General features: G+C 38.2%; 1 protein-coding gene across 2 annotated transcripts; it reads right to left on the reverse strand.

Annotated features, from left to right (window-relative positions):
• LOC136532981 (coatomer subunit beta'-2-like) lies at positions 1 to 12244 on the reverse strand. Of its 2 annotated transcripts, XM_066525551.1 has the most exons (26): positions 12063 to 12244; positions 11794 to 11814; positions 11628 to 11689; positions 11460 to 11514; positions 10203 to 10239; positions 9693 to 10018; positions 9457 to 9588; positions 9241 to 9389; positions 8294 to 8362; positions 8070 to 8220; positions 7917 to 7982; positions 7177 to 7365; positions 6562 to 6702; positions 6388 to 6462; positions 6068 to 6244; positions 5867 to 5958; positions 5668 to 5784; positions 5457 to 5571; positions 5289 to 5360; positions 4696 to 4892; positions 4512 to 4605; positions 3419 to 3525; positions 1616 to 1742; positions 1284 to 1398; positions 546 to 622; positions 1 to 314 (listed from the first exon to the last, which is right to left on the reverse strand). In XM_066525551.1, exons 1-25 carry the CDS (start codon positions 12063 to 12065, stop codon positions 603 to 605), a joined length of 2709 nt encoding a protein of 902 aa, XP_066381648.1. In that variant the 5' UTR covers positions 12066 to 12244; the 3' UTR covers positions 1 to 314; positions 546 to 602. The 2 variants fall into 2 exon arrangements, with proteins under 2 accessions (XP_066381648.1, XP_066381647.1); XM_066525550.1 differs by lacking the exon at positions 12063 to 12244 and having other exon boundaries at positions 11794 to 11826.
• Positions 12245 to 13776: the final 1532 nt, after the last annotated feature.

The raw sequence follows: 13776 nt of genomic DNA on the forward strand, positions 1-13776 counted from the left end.
TTTGTTTAGACCAAAAATACAACTTTCACATGCTATGCAGGGCGCAGCCCATGTGTCGGCGAACAAATTCCAACCTTAAAGAATGTTAGTATCTTATCATGTGGTAAACATACAAGGGTAGACAATCTATAACATACCACAAATCTACAATGCCCACCCAAAAAGAATCAAATTGCAAAATTTGTTATCTAGACCAAATGCTAATTACCATCCAGAATTGTTTCTGTAACCTCAATGCTAGACCACTTACAACGCCTTGTAGAAATGGAGAGGAACTTCTTTTACATGACTATCGAGTCTCAACATGTGGCGACCTACAATTGTGAGAAGAAAGTTTAAACCCACAAATTATACTAGGAAAAATGATGGTCTACCCTGGGACGTGGACAGATATTTTGTTTAACATGCCAAACATGAACAATATTACATACTACTTAGGCCTAGAAAACATTACATACAACATAGATTTATTCAAGGATATGGGAGCACAGTATTCTTTGACCATTTAATTTTTCTGACTTGTGCATATACATAATGGTACTTACCTTCTTTACACAAAAACAACTGATCTGCTGGTGCAGAATGTTGCCGTAATATCTCTACTATTGGTCAGAAGTCAGCACTGAAAAGGAAAATCAAAGAGCAAACAGTAAGAAAGACCGTAATTGGGTTATCCATCCATGTCAGACGTTAATTATTGGGTGTCAAAACAGCTTTGAGATGATCCACACAAGTTAGATCGACAATTCAAATTGCTGAGTCCAACATAAAAGCATCAAAACAATGACATGATTCGTTGTGTAAATATTAAGCTTCCTAATGGGGTAATTTTTTGTGCATACAGTCTATGAACAGTTCCCTTGTACCAGAAAGTTATACTAAGATTTCAATTACGATAATGGTACAGCCTTTTCCTAAGATCCACTAGATATCTAATATTTGATAGTGAGCCCTGCAGATAAATTAAGCTACGGTCGTAGCCAGTTCTTAACGATGATGTTTATGAATGTTCACATCATGTACTATATCACGTTCCTCTTGTTCCAAAGGATTTCTAACACATACATGCTGGCATTCTAGTGATAACAGGTGAGGGCAAGGGATACAGGATACTACTGTGTGTATAATAGAGACACTAGCACCCACTCACTGGATAGTTAACCTACATATATTTTTTGTTGAGCTTGGGATCAAAAGAGATGGCTAAAGATTATTGGACTGTACAGTGTACACTTCCACTACTACTGCTTTATGCTAATGAAAAGTTCCTTCATTGTTCATACCCCAGTGTTCGTCACCATCATTCCCATTCACAAGGACACCGCCATCTGTTGAATCATCGGGTTCAACTTCAACAGCATCCTCCTGACTTTCCTCGACTCCGTCATCCTCAATGACCTGTAGAAATTCATTTGGTGTCAGCATCATGCAGTAACTTAAGAAAGTAGAAAAGCAATAGAAGCAACTGTGGTAAAAATAATATTAAGGCACCAGCAAACATATGCATACGTTTCTGAGCTGATCCCAGCTGTTCCTATGAGTTCAAAGGGATGATCAAAAGACAGAAACCAATCCAACACATAAATTGTGCTAGTAACCAACCAAAATGTAATACCTCATGAGCAGCATCTCCATTCTCACTTGGTACTCCTTCCACATTCATACTTTTGAAAACTTCCACAAGGCTCTCATTGGACCTCTCCGCATAAGTCATGTACTCCTCAGCAGGTGGGTAGACACCCCTTTTCAGAAGTCAAAAGAAGGTCGTGTCAGGATACAATTTAAAATGAAAGGTATGTTTTTAAGACTACATGTCCCACAACGCGTTTATCCAAATGGTCCCATAATCTTTGTTATATCAGAGAAAATTGCAGCACAGGTAAATTTGCTAGGTGGGTGCATGCATATCATAAAATATATGCATTCCTTAAATGAATAACAGAACTAGGGTAAGGTCACTCAAGACCTCACACCGTGGCTGATGTTGGCCCTAACTGAGATGCTACATGGATGCGCTCAGTGTCTCAGTTTATCACTCAGAAAAATATTCTCTCATTGCTCCTCCTACCATCTATCTCTCCAGACTCCAGCACTCCAGCAGTAGCCATAGCTTGGTTCACTGCCGCTGCTGTTGGTGCATCACCTTTGTGGACCCTCCCTAGGTAAGTGGCTAAGATGACGTGACCACACTGAAGCCACCAGATACAAGGGGACCATGGAGGAAGATGGGGGAGAGGTCACAAGTCAGGTGGGAGTATCCCTCCCCATCTAGTTTCTAGTGACATGGTTGATGCAATGTGTGCGTCATTTTGTAGGAGTGAAAAGAAGGACAAACCTAAAATCTGTCTTCAATGCACTCTTACAACAAAGAAGCTTTCACCTTGAATTTAATTCTTCAATACAACATCTTTTGCACACACAAAAAAAAAAGATAGCAGCCTACAAAGATTGGTACTCCCTCTATCTCAAAAAGAATGCAATTTAGAACAGTGCTATGTTAAAGTATGTCAAGCTTGACCAAATTTATATAAAAAATTACACATTTATCGAGCTAAATAGATACCATTGGATTCATCATGAAATATATTTTCATAATATACTTATTTGGCATAATTAACATCAATATTTTTATCTATATATTTAGTCAAACTTTAGGCACATTTAACCGAGAATGCACCTAGAATTGCATTCTTTTTGGGACGGAGGAAGTATGCTACAGTGTCTGTCATTATTTCAAATACTGCAGTTCAGCGTTAGAATAATCCAACTAGATGATTTTGTGCCAATGTGTTACCTAACAGCAAAGAAGGCACAAATGCATATGAAATCAAATATCAGAAAAATACAGGGCATGGTAAAATATTTGGTGCAATCGTGAAAACCCTCTTGAAGTACATACCTAGAAGTTTTCAAAATTTTTGAAATGATGCACACATGTAGTGCATCTATAAATGTTCACTGTCACAAAATTTGAGATGCAAAATCGTTTTCTAAAAGTTCACATGAAAATGACCAATTTCAGGTGCATATGTGCTAGAAGACAATCACAGCAATTTTGTCTTCTAGTGCACATACACATGAATTTTGTTATTTTCATATGAATTTTTCTAGATTGAATTTGAATCTCAACTTTTGCAACAATGTACATATATAGATGCACTATGGATATGCATCATTTCAAAAAAAAATGAAACCTCAAGGTACGTGTTTCAAGGGGGGGTTTACGATCACACTGAAGGAGTGGTTTGCGCTGAATATTTTCCCAGACAACATTGCTCAAAGATTGCTAGAATACTCTTAAGTTTCTATTGAAACTGCACAATATTGAAGGATTGCCTGTTTAAATCATAGAACGAATGAAGGATACTAAAAGCTTGATAAATTTATTTGAGCTATATAATCCAAGGACTAAAAATACCTCTTGGGAGCAACGGTAGCTTCTACATTGAGAGCAATCTGCCAGTCCTCGAACAGGTTTGGGTACTCAGTAGGATCTGCCAGAGATTCTGCAGCTTTGGAGTTCACCTTAAAAGGCACAAAAAAGGTGATGAAACCAGCACTTCCTAATAGCTTGAATAACAGCAGCAGAGTGTACAACATCGGTACAATAAATAAGTTATGCAAAAACATCGCTGTTTTGTATGATTGAAGTTGGTAGATACAATTCATCAGCCTAAAGAATTCAGTGTTACATGATGAATCTCAACTTGGTACTGATCTATTTGAAGTAGATAAATAAGAATCCTGCATTCTAAGCATTCCAAAAACAATGCAATCCAGCTTCTCTGAAATTCTAAATTTGAACCCAAAGCTGGTTTTCCTTTGATATCTAGAATACTGGTAATCGGTGAACGGTGCTACATACCATGACATCATGATACATAACAGTATGTAAAGTAAGACATATTGTTTTAAAACCTTAACATCATCGCTTTGTCTTAACAGCTAATCTTACATTCTCCACAACCTCAATGCAACAAGTTGAGAAAATTGGATATTTGGGACTCAACATAAATAAGGTAAACGTTAGCAAGAAATCATCCATTGACAGTTAAAATACTCCACCCATTAGCTTAATTTCCCAATACTCATATTACTGATAGTTCAACAGTGGATAGACAAAAGAAAGGAAGTGCTATAACACCAGTCAGAAGCTCGTAGAACAATACCCTAATGCATAACAACGAGTACCATGGATCTAGCACTGAACGTCTTTTTTTATAAGCCTAGGAGTGAGTGTGGTGGGTGTTGTAAGGGTTTCTCCAAGCCCCTCTTCTTCTTAACATAATGATACATAGTTCTCATGCATGTTAGAGAGAGAAAAAACAAGTACCGTGCAGAAATATGTTCTTAGAAATTGAGGTGACCATTTATGCTTAAGAGAATTAGAAACAGAGCATATTAAGTCTTCACTTTATGTTTTTCAAAAAAGAAAGTCATCACTTTTGGAAAATGTGAAGTGTGATTGGAAGGAAGAACAAGGGCAGAGAAAGAATTCATTAGGAAGATACCTTTTGAAGGTCCTTTTTCCATATTGAAACAATATCAGAAACTTTGCTTGGAAGGTGAGATCGTGCCATCAATGCTGCTTCTGGAATACGATTACTGTACAGAGAAGGACCAATTGTCAACATATAATGTCCAAAACAAGATGTTATTTAGTAGGGCAAAATGCATTCAATTGCAGAAGCCTACCTATCAACCAACAATTGAAGACATTCTTCCAATTTGCCTAACATAAACAAGCAAAGGAAAGCAACATTGTTCTTTCCTAGTTCTTTAGCCATGGATGCCAGTTTTGTTATCCCTTCAGCATCTCCAAGTGATGAATATAGAAGCAATAACCCACTAAGGTCTGCAGCTTGAAGGAGACATTCTTCTGCCATCTCGAGCTGCGGTTATTGTATATGCAATAAAGTAGCTGTTTATCTCAAATACGCAGGAGAGCTGCTTATCATATCACTAAAGTGGAAGGTAAAGTAGGTGTTCAAGTCCAAATGATTGCACTCTAGAGAACCGCAGAGCAAATATATGACGAGGAAGCAGCAAGCTCAATCTGATGGAAAATTATGATAGAAGACTCAAGATTTGTAAAATTGAGAAATGTTATTAAGGCTGCAAGCTAACCATCACAATTACTAAGTACATAGTAACTTTTTTTTATCTCTAAGTACATAGTAACTAGTACAACTCAAATGCCAGAGCTAGAGATACCAGTAATTCAGGGAAGGAAAAAAAACATATCAAGTGAATTACATCTGCGCATGAATGAAATTTGACGCAAATACCTTTCCAGTGGACATAGCAAGTTCCCCCAACTGCTTCCACTTTGATTCACTCCGTGCCTCGATAGCAATTTCCTGCAGAGCAACTAGATCTCAGGGTGCGCTTAAGAAAAGGAGAATTTCTTGGACGATGTGTCCAGTTAAGAGGTAGGTGGTATAATTGCACTATGCCTTTACAACTTCGAGGCTTCCAAGCTGCACAGCCAGGTCAAATCTGTAATTAGGGTCAGTGGCTATATCAAGGGCTTCCTCCAACATGCCACGTGATTCAAGGAAATGTGCCACACTGCAAGCCAAAAGTAAATCATATAAACACTGGGGCACATAAAGGTTTGAATTAACATCCACTACAAAATTTTCAAACAGTCGAAGAGGATGGCACCTGTTGTGTTGTTCCTTTGGTATGGATGGTAAAACAGTATTTGCACGTTCCAAATCCCCACGCATCACAAGTGTTTTGTACTCAATCAAACTGAGTAGTAAAGTATAACCCACCACACTGCAATAAACAAATTTGTTGTCATAACCCAAAAGCATATCATGAAGGAAGATTAGAAGTAGGTATGCCGCATGTTGCTTACTTAAACTCCTTGTCAATAAGATATACACGGCTTTGGTTAGCAAGATATCCTAATAAATACATAGGCTGATCCAAGTGAAACATTGTAGTAACCTGTAACACATCAGATGGTAAATAGACAGCACCTAAAACCAAACACACTCAGGAATAAAACGGATATGCATACAAAATGCTACAGATTATGGTGAACTTAAGTGTTAACCTCTCCTCCAACGCAGTAATTCAGGCGCCATGAAGAATTATTGTATATAAAACAGTCTCCGACCCATAACCCAGTACGGACACGTTCATTTATCTCATGAAGCAATTCAAAGGCATCTTCAACACCTTCCTCACCAACTGATGCCCCTCCATCTAGATGAGAAGAAACTAGATCCCTCTAGATGTTATCAAGTTACAGTTGCGTTAGTAAATAATAAACAAGGCATATCATTGTCAGTTGCAGAATACAAGATGTGCTTAACCAACACAACAAAAAACTGTGATCTATAGTATCTACAATTTGTGATGAAATTAACTCACATTGTACTTTAAAATGTAGAATGACGAATCGCTTGCTATTGTTACCAAATCACCACTGTCAGCCCAATATACATTCTGCAGCAGGCACAAGTAATCAATTCCAGTGGCGTTAAGGCAAAAAAGACTAAAAACACATGATGGATATCCATTCCTGAAGCAAAAGTAACAACTCACTTTTACGTTCACGTCAATTCGATGTATCAACCTGCACTCTGCCCAGTCATAGAAACAAATGAAATCATTTGTACACATAGCAAGCAATACTCCCCCATATATACGTTCTGCAGAGAATGCTGGTCTTATACTTTTCCTCTCCTGAAATTACAGCTGCTGTTATCGGGAATGCAAATAATAATAAAGTATGTTTATGTATATATGACATTAATAAGCAATATAAGATGTTCCAAACTGACAATCAACTTTTGCTACAGCCGATAAAAATGGATGTAGCTGCTCCTTAAGCGCATAGTTTTCATAAAATAAAACAAGCCACAAACTTTGCTAATTTGAACCTTGGATATATCACTATAAAAAACAACAGCATCTAAATTGTTTCTCTTCAAACATGTAACACATGGCGTTGCAGTCTATGGTATTACTCCCTTGAGGTATAATAAAAATGGAAGCATATAAGGTTCAATAGTTCCAAGACACAATGCCAAGAACATTGGGACACTATTGCTGTATATGAAGCAATATTTAAGTGTTCTAAATTTCAAATAGGGATGAAACTTGACTAATAAAGAATGAAAATAACAACTCAAAAATCATGTCACATAAAGAGCAAACCTGAAAGTTTTTACTGTAGATCTTTATTTTTGATGTGCTTTCCCTTACAGCATACTCTCCTTCAGTTGACCAGACAATTTCAAGAGCAGACCCAAAGGATCTATTTCTCCATGCTAGCGCTGTGTAGATAATGTACTCTCCATCTCCACATACAACAACAAACCTCCCATTTGGATTGTGCCGTAAACTCTGAAAGAACATAAAGGATTAGTTAAAAAAACTATCCTAGCGTAAGTTAGAGCTAAGTTGTCAAAAACCGGTGCTTTCTTCCTTCCATAAAAAGAAAAAAAAAAGTTTACACATACAAAGAAAAAATCCAATATTTGTTAGAAGCATAATATAAACAACTCTTAGCCCCGTCAAGCAAAATTTAAAAATTAGCCAATTAACTCTGATTTCCATCATTAATTAATTGAGATAGTTCAGGAAACCAGCAGATACATATACCTTGCTAATGAGAAATGTGTAAGCAACATCCAGCAAAAAGAGAAAAGAAGAGCCTAAACTCAAAAAGAGAAAAGAAGAGCCTACACACAAAAGATAGAAAGATACTGAAAACGTTCAATGTCACCAAGGCAGTGACACACTTTATTGTGTTATTAGCAGCTTAGCACGCATAGTGCAAGGCAAAACCATGCAGAACTATAGGAAGTGCCTTTATTTGTCTATATATACTGTAACATGAAGCAAAAGAGTGCTATTTAAACAAAGCATCCACTTAATATCAAACATAAACATACCTGTGGGTAAAGGTCGCAACTTCCTAGCTCCTTCACAGCCAATGGCAGACGTTCTCCATCTGCAATCTGACATATGAAGAAAATTAAGAGTATTATAAATCAGAATATGGAATAAACCATTATCAACAGGATGGCACGGTTTACAAAAATAACCTCAGCATCCGCACCAACTGCCTTGATATTGACAGTTTGAATTTCGTTATGTTTGGCCCATATGATTTTACCACTGCTATCCATACTAGCAACAGGTTTTTCACGGCCAATCTTAATCATTATTGTTCCTTCATCATATCCAATCACAACTCTGCATGAATTGATACATTCAAGAAAACACTTTGAAATTTGGAGAAATCAAGAAACTAAGTTTTTTTTAATACCTTCGTGAGCCCTTCATGTAACCTAATGCCCAAACTCGTTCAAGGCCATAGTTAAGTGTATTCTCAAGCCTGCAAGAGAAGAGAACCAACCACAATGTTACTACCAAGTTTCCATGAAAAGAAAAGGTTAAACTCGAAGCCTAAAAAGAGTAAAAGGTTCAAGGTCTGTCCCAAACAGAAGGTTATGCTATTAATGAGTAACTTTGTTATCGAATCACAAGCAACAAGCAACAGCTAATAATTTTGCTAGTATTATGCCTTATGTCAAATAGCATGGAAAATCACAACAGGAGGTCGAAGATCACATAGCGTCACCACGAGACCAGACTATTCATTCCCCAACAAAAATCCTTAAAATACATAGCAAAACCCAAACCCCTCCCTCCCTCCCACATCAACCAAAAAAAAAAAGTATGAGCTGGGATGTACTCAGCAAGGTAAGTTGCTTGAGGTACGATTTAGAGGGGAAAAACACATGATCAGGGAAATCTAGAAATCAAAGAAAATCGAACAGTTATATGGGCAGTCATCAGCAGATTGATTACTGTCACCTGTGAATATCTGGGAATTTTGCAAACCGAAAACTTGAAGCCATGTTTGTAACTATAGATCAACTGTTTTCATTTTAAAATACTAAAGTCCACTTCATTTTTTAAATAATCAGTTACAGCTTTCAATTCAGCTGAGAAATTATAATTGCAACCCATGGTCATTACAGGACAGTTTTTTTCCCCCTCAGATCACATGCAGTATCGCGCTGGCTTGTTTTTAATGATAGCACTACCATGGGTCTGATCATGAGAGATTTTGGTTGGTGTAATCACTTAATCAGTTTAGCAGAACTTCTGCATAGAAATACATATACAAGAGCACCACATACATCAAGATGTAAACACGAAGACAGAGTGTCATAAAGCCACAAACTAGAACAGAAATAGCATAAGAACCTGTAGGTAGTGGAGTGCCATAGGCGAACAGTTCCATCCTCTGAACCTGTCATTATTATTGGGAGCTCAGGATGGAAACATACAGCAGAGACATTATGTGCATGTCCTTCAAGTGTTTGAACACAGCTCTTTGTTTGATAATCCCAAACCTAATTCAAGTTAACTGATCAGCAACAATGTCCCAACTGCTCATATGTGCAAATGAACATGTCATACCTTTGCAGTTTGATCATCAGAACCTGTAATTAGATATGGCCGGTCACCGCCAGTGAAGTAATCAACACAATTGACACCTTTTGAATGGCCATCCAATGTGAAGTTAGGATCAGGAGAACCAAGACTCCAAATCTAGAAATTTCAAGTGCAAAAAATTGCTCGTTAAGGCTAGGAAAGAGGAAAGTGAGAAATGAGTACATTATCATTTAAACAAAATAAAACATAAATGGGTATACCTTTACAGTACGATCAAGAGAAGCACTAGCAAAAGTATTTGTGTCCTTGGGGTTAAATGTGACTTGCATGACATAGTGAGAGTGGCCCTCAAAAATTTGAGTACACATCCAACCCTTATCCCAGTCCCAAAGCTTTATAAGCATGTCATCTGATGATGACAACACATACGGCAGGGTTGGATGAACAGCCACACACCTGATGTAATCAGTATGAGCTTCGAACAACTTGACCTTATCCATCGTATTATAGTTATACACACGGATGAACATGTCATCGGCACCAGCCACAACCCATTGCTTCTGTGCAATAAATTTAGCCGAACGAACTGCAATTAACATGGTTACATGAGCATAATAGCACAACCACACAAATGCATGCAGAAAAGTGTAAACAGTAATGGTCCTGTTTGAGTCTTCTTAGACTCCTTTTCTTCTCTTAATATAATGATACACACACTACTGCCTGATTAAGAAAAAAAAAACATATAAACAGTAGAGTGAGAAAGCAACCTGGTAACTCACTGACTTCAAAAGATTTCACCATTGTCTGGTAACAAAATAACACAGAATTAATCAGATCAAATTTTACATTGGCTGTACAAAACCATATAAATCTTTCAGATTGCCAGCTGTAAGAAAAGACTGGAAATAGACAGTGCCAGTGGGTAACGGAACCCCATTTCCAGTGGACAATGTAACCACAGAAAAACTATGTACAATGTGGCTTGTTTTCCTTGACAAACCCACCTCTGCTTGGTGGATGGCCTCACCATCACATGTAATCACATAGTATTCTACTTCACAATCCTTTCCACTCTAATTCATCACATCCCTGTCACTCATCAGTAGAGATAGTATGATCACCGCAAAAGGTCAGTGGACATGGCCCAGTCTCTACTGAACTCACAGATGAACCACCTAAGAATTCCCTCAATAGCCATTAGTTGTGGCGAGTTGTACCCTATGTTAACACTAGATTAACAAATTGGCCCATTCGGCATTCATTAAAGCACTAAAACGCTCAAACCAAACATCTCAACTTGATCCTCCTATTCCAGCTGAGTTGGTTTTTGCGCACATTTTTCCATCCATGATAACTGATAAGTTGCTACAGAATCGAATATATAATAGATTTTATGTCTCTGTTTCTCTCCTTGATTATTAGTCTTTACCTACTCTTCAGAACTTCCTCACAATCCCCGTGCATGAAATTAGTTATCATCTTAAGGTGAACAATTACTACAGTCATTATACCCACAGATACAGGTGCATTCTTATTAATTAGGCAGTGTACAACATGTAAAATAATTAAAAACTCTGATATGCTTGTATTCAGAATTCCCAACCACAACATGACAATTCATTATTATTGACACATCACAACAAAACTATTCACTTTCATAATATACGTACTCTGCACATATGAAGGGGAAGGGCTGACAATACATTGATCTTAGGTTGTAGCCTAGCATTTACAAGTCATATATCGTATTTTCCATAAACAGGATGTAAATAACAAATATGCACTCATGGAAACTAACAAAAAAATGTCATATTAACTAGTTGGTGAAGAGTTTAGAGTGTTATCTAACTACTCCCTCCGTTCCAAATTATAAGTCATTTTGACTTATTTGGTGCATCCATTTTGCTATGCATCTAGATATAATAATATGTCTAGATACATAGCAAAATGGATGAACCAAAAAGTCAAAACAACTTATAATTTGGAACGGAGGGAGTAACTCACAAAAGACACTGGCTTCCTACCTGTGTCTGGTAGTTCCAGATGCAAACGCTGCCAGAATAAAGACTTGACATGATCCTGCACCGAACAGAAGCCCATTATTCTGGAAATCCAACACTCGGAACGCTCAAATGCACAGTAAATTTAAATTTGCAGCAATTAGCCAAGACAAAAGGCACCAGCAAATTTACCATGGTTCCGTGGGATGCAGGTCCACAGACTTGACCCTCTCCGACCTCTGCGCGAGCTTCCTCTGATGAAGCAAAATACAAATCACCATTAGAGAAACGACCTCAACATTGACAACAAAAGGCACTGCCAAATTGACCGGATTCAGCCGGGTATTCTCGAAATTACCTTGATCTCTAACCGGAGCGGCTGCATCATCATTCATCCGCGCCAACAACGACCAATAAAAACAAACACACAAAAAACAAGTCAGCACACGCATAGCACGTAACACGTCCGAGCCCCAGATCCACGCACCAACCCATAGGTTCAGCTGCGGATCTCGGCTCGGGTGCCAAGGTCGCATCGGGATCTAGCGTTTTTCGCGAAGCGCACTGCAGGCCGGACCAGACCCCGACCAGCAGGCGCGCAGGTAGCTGGTGGCGACAGGAAGTTACCATTGCGACGTCGTAGGTTCCAGCGCCGGTGGGGCGTAGTTGGGGGGCAGTGAGCGTGAGTGGCCGCTCGGGCGGCCGCTCGCCCGTCCGAGAGGCGGAAGGAGCGGAGTTGAGGGAAGGAGGGCGCGAGATCGCGAGTGGAGGGAAGGAGAAGACAGTACCAGTGCGGAAGGTAGCGAACGAACTGCGGGTAAACGGGTCTGTGTGTTTTTGTTTAAGAGCGAAGTAAGCGGGTCTCGAGATCGGGTAGGAGCCTGACGAGGACTTCGCAGTTGATCGGTGGGTCTGCGTTTGACTTTGGATGACCTGGTTGCTAAGCTACGGAAATTACATTTTTATTTAGACCCTAAAAACTGAAATAATAAGTAGAAATAAATAAATTTACTGAACCGACGTGTATATGGGAAGCTCTCAAATTTGTGGACAGAAACAGTTTAAGTCTGGACAATATGACAACAAATATCAGTAAGCAGTAAGGAATACTCCCCTTCTCAAATCTGGGAGTAGAAGTTACTCAGCATTGCCAAGCTCTACTAGTCAATCATTTTAAAATTTTATATCAACATAAATATTTATGTAGTTAAATAAGGTGAGACAAAATTCACTAGATTTATCATGAAAAGTATTTGGAAAATTGTAGTGTTTTTATCTGAGGTCGATGAACGACCGCATTTCTTTAGTGTCTTGTACAAATTTGACAAAAGTTATATAAAAAACATTTATAGTAGAGAATAAGTGCATTAAATTAATTATAAAATATATTTTCGTAATGAATCTGGTTAAAGACATAAATATTATTACTATTCACTATAAAATTGATTAAAGGTAAACTAGATTGACTGATTCAAAAATTTCATAGTTACATCGTTTTTATACTCTGAAGGAGTGTCATCATTATGCTTAGTGCTACAGAAGCATGGACGAAATGTCAACTATTTAAATAAATGTTCGGTAGACCGTTGGTAACAACGCAGGACCAGGTTTGGATTGCCTTCCCACTATCATAAACTTTACAGTAGTTTAATAGTTCACAGTTTTCAAACTTATTGTATTTAGAATTTACTCCATCGTTCATATAACGAGAATATGTCTCATTTTTCAAGGAACCCATCAATCTCGTGTTTAATTAAATATATAAAAATGATAAAATTTTAATACGCAAGATATATATAAATATTAATGCTATTTTCTATAAACTTAATCAGTGGAGGCGCGGGTTCATATGATGTAACAACAAAAAGATGGACGATTTTACCCCTATGTGGTATTTAAGTTGTGTGCTTTATATAATGATGTTTTTGTCTTTTGACAAGTGCCTATATATGGGCCGTTTGGTGGCTCCGTCTCCGACCAAAACAGCTTCAATTGTGGCTTCACGTATGGAGTAGAGTCACTCGGGGAGTTAATGTAGTTTTTTAGACCATTTAGCAAAACAGATTCACCTTGTAGTCAAATAGATAAAATGTACATCGTACCCTTGTTTTTTTTTTCTTTTCTTTTCTTTCTAAATCTCAAGGCAACGAGATAGCAACCAGCGGCCACTCTTGGCCTTGTGCGGTTGAGCCTTATCTCTATTTCTCTCTCCTCCTTACTCTATACCTTGTGGTGGCCGCCTGGCTGTTTGAGTTGCGGTGGCCGCCTGGCCGGTGGAATCCGAGCAGCAAGGAAGGCGAGGAGCTGAGCCAGGGTGGCGTCGCGCGTGCCCGCAGCCACG

The sequence above is a fragment of the Miscanthus floridulus genome, unplaced genomic scaffold (assembly GCF_019320115.1).
Source record: "Miscanthus floridulus cultivar M001 unplaced genomic scaffold, ASM1932011v1 fs_758_1, whole genome shotgun sequence".
Classification (NCBI taxonomy): Eukaryota; Viridiplantae; Streptophyta; class Magnoliopsida; order Poales; family Poaceae; genus Miscanthus; species Miscanthus floridulus.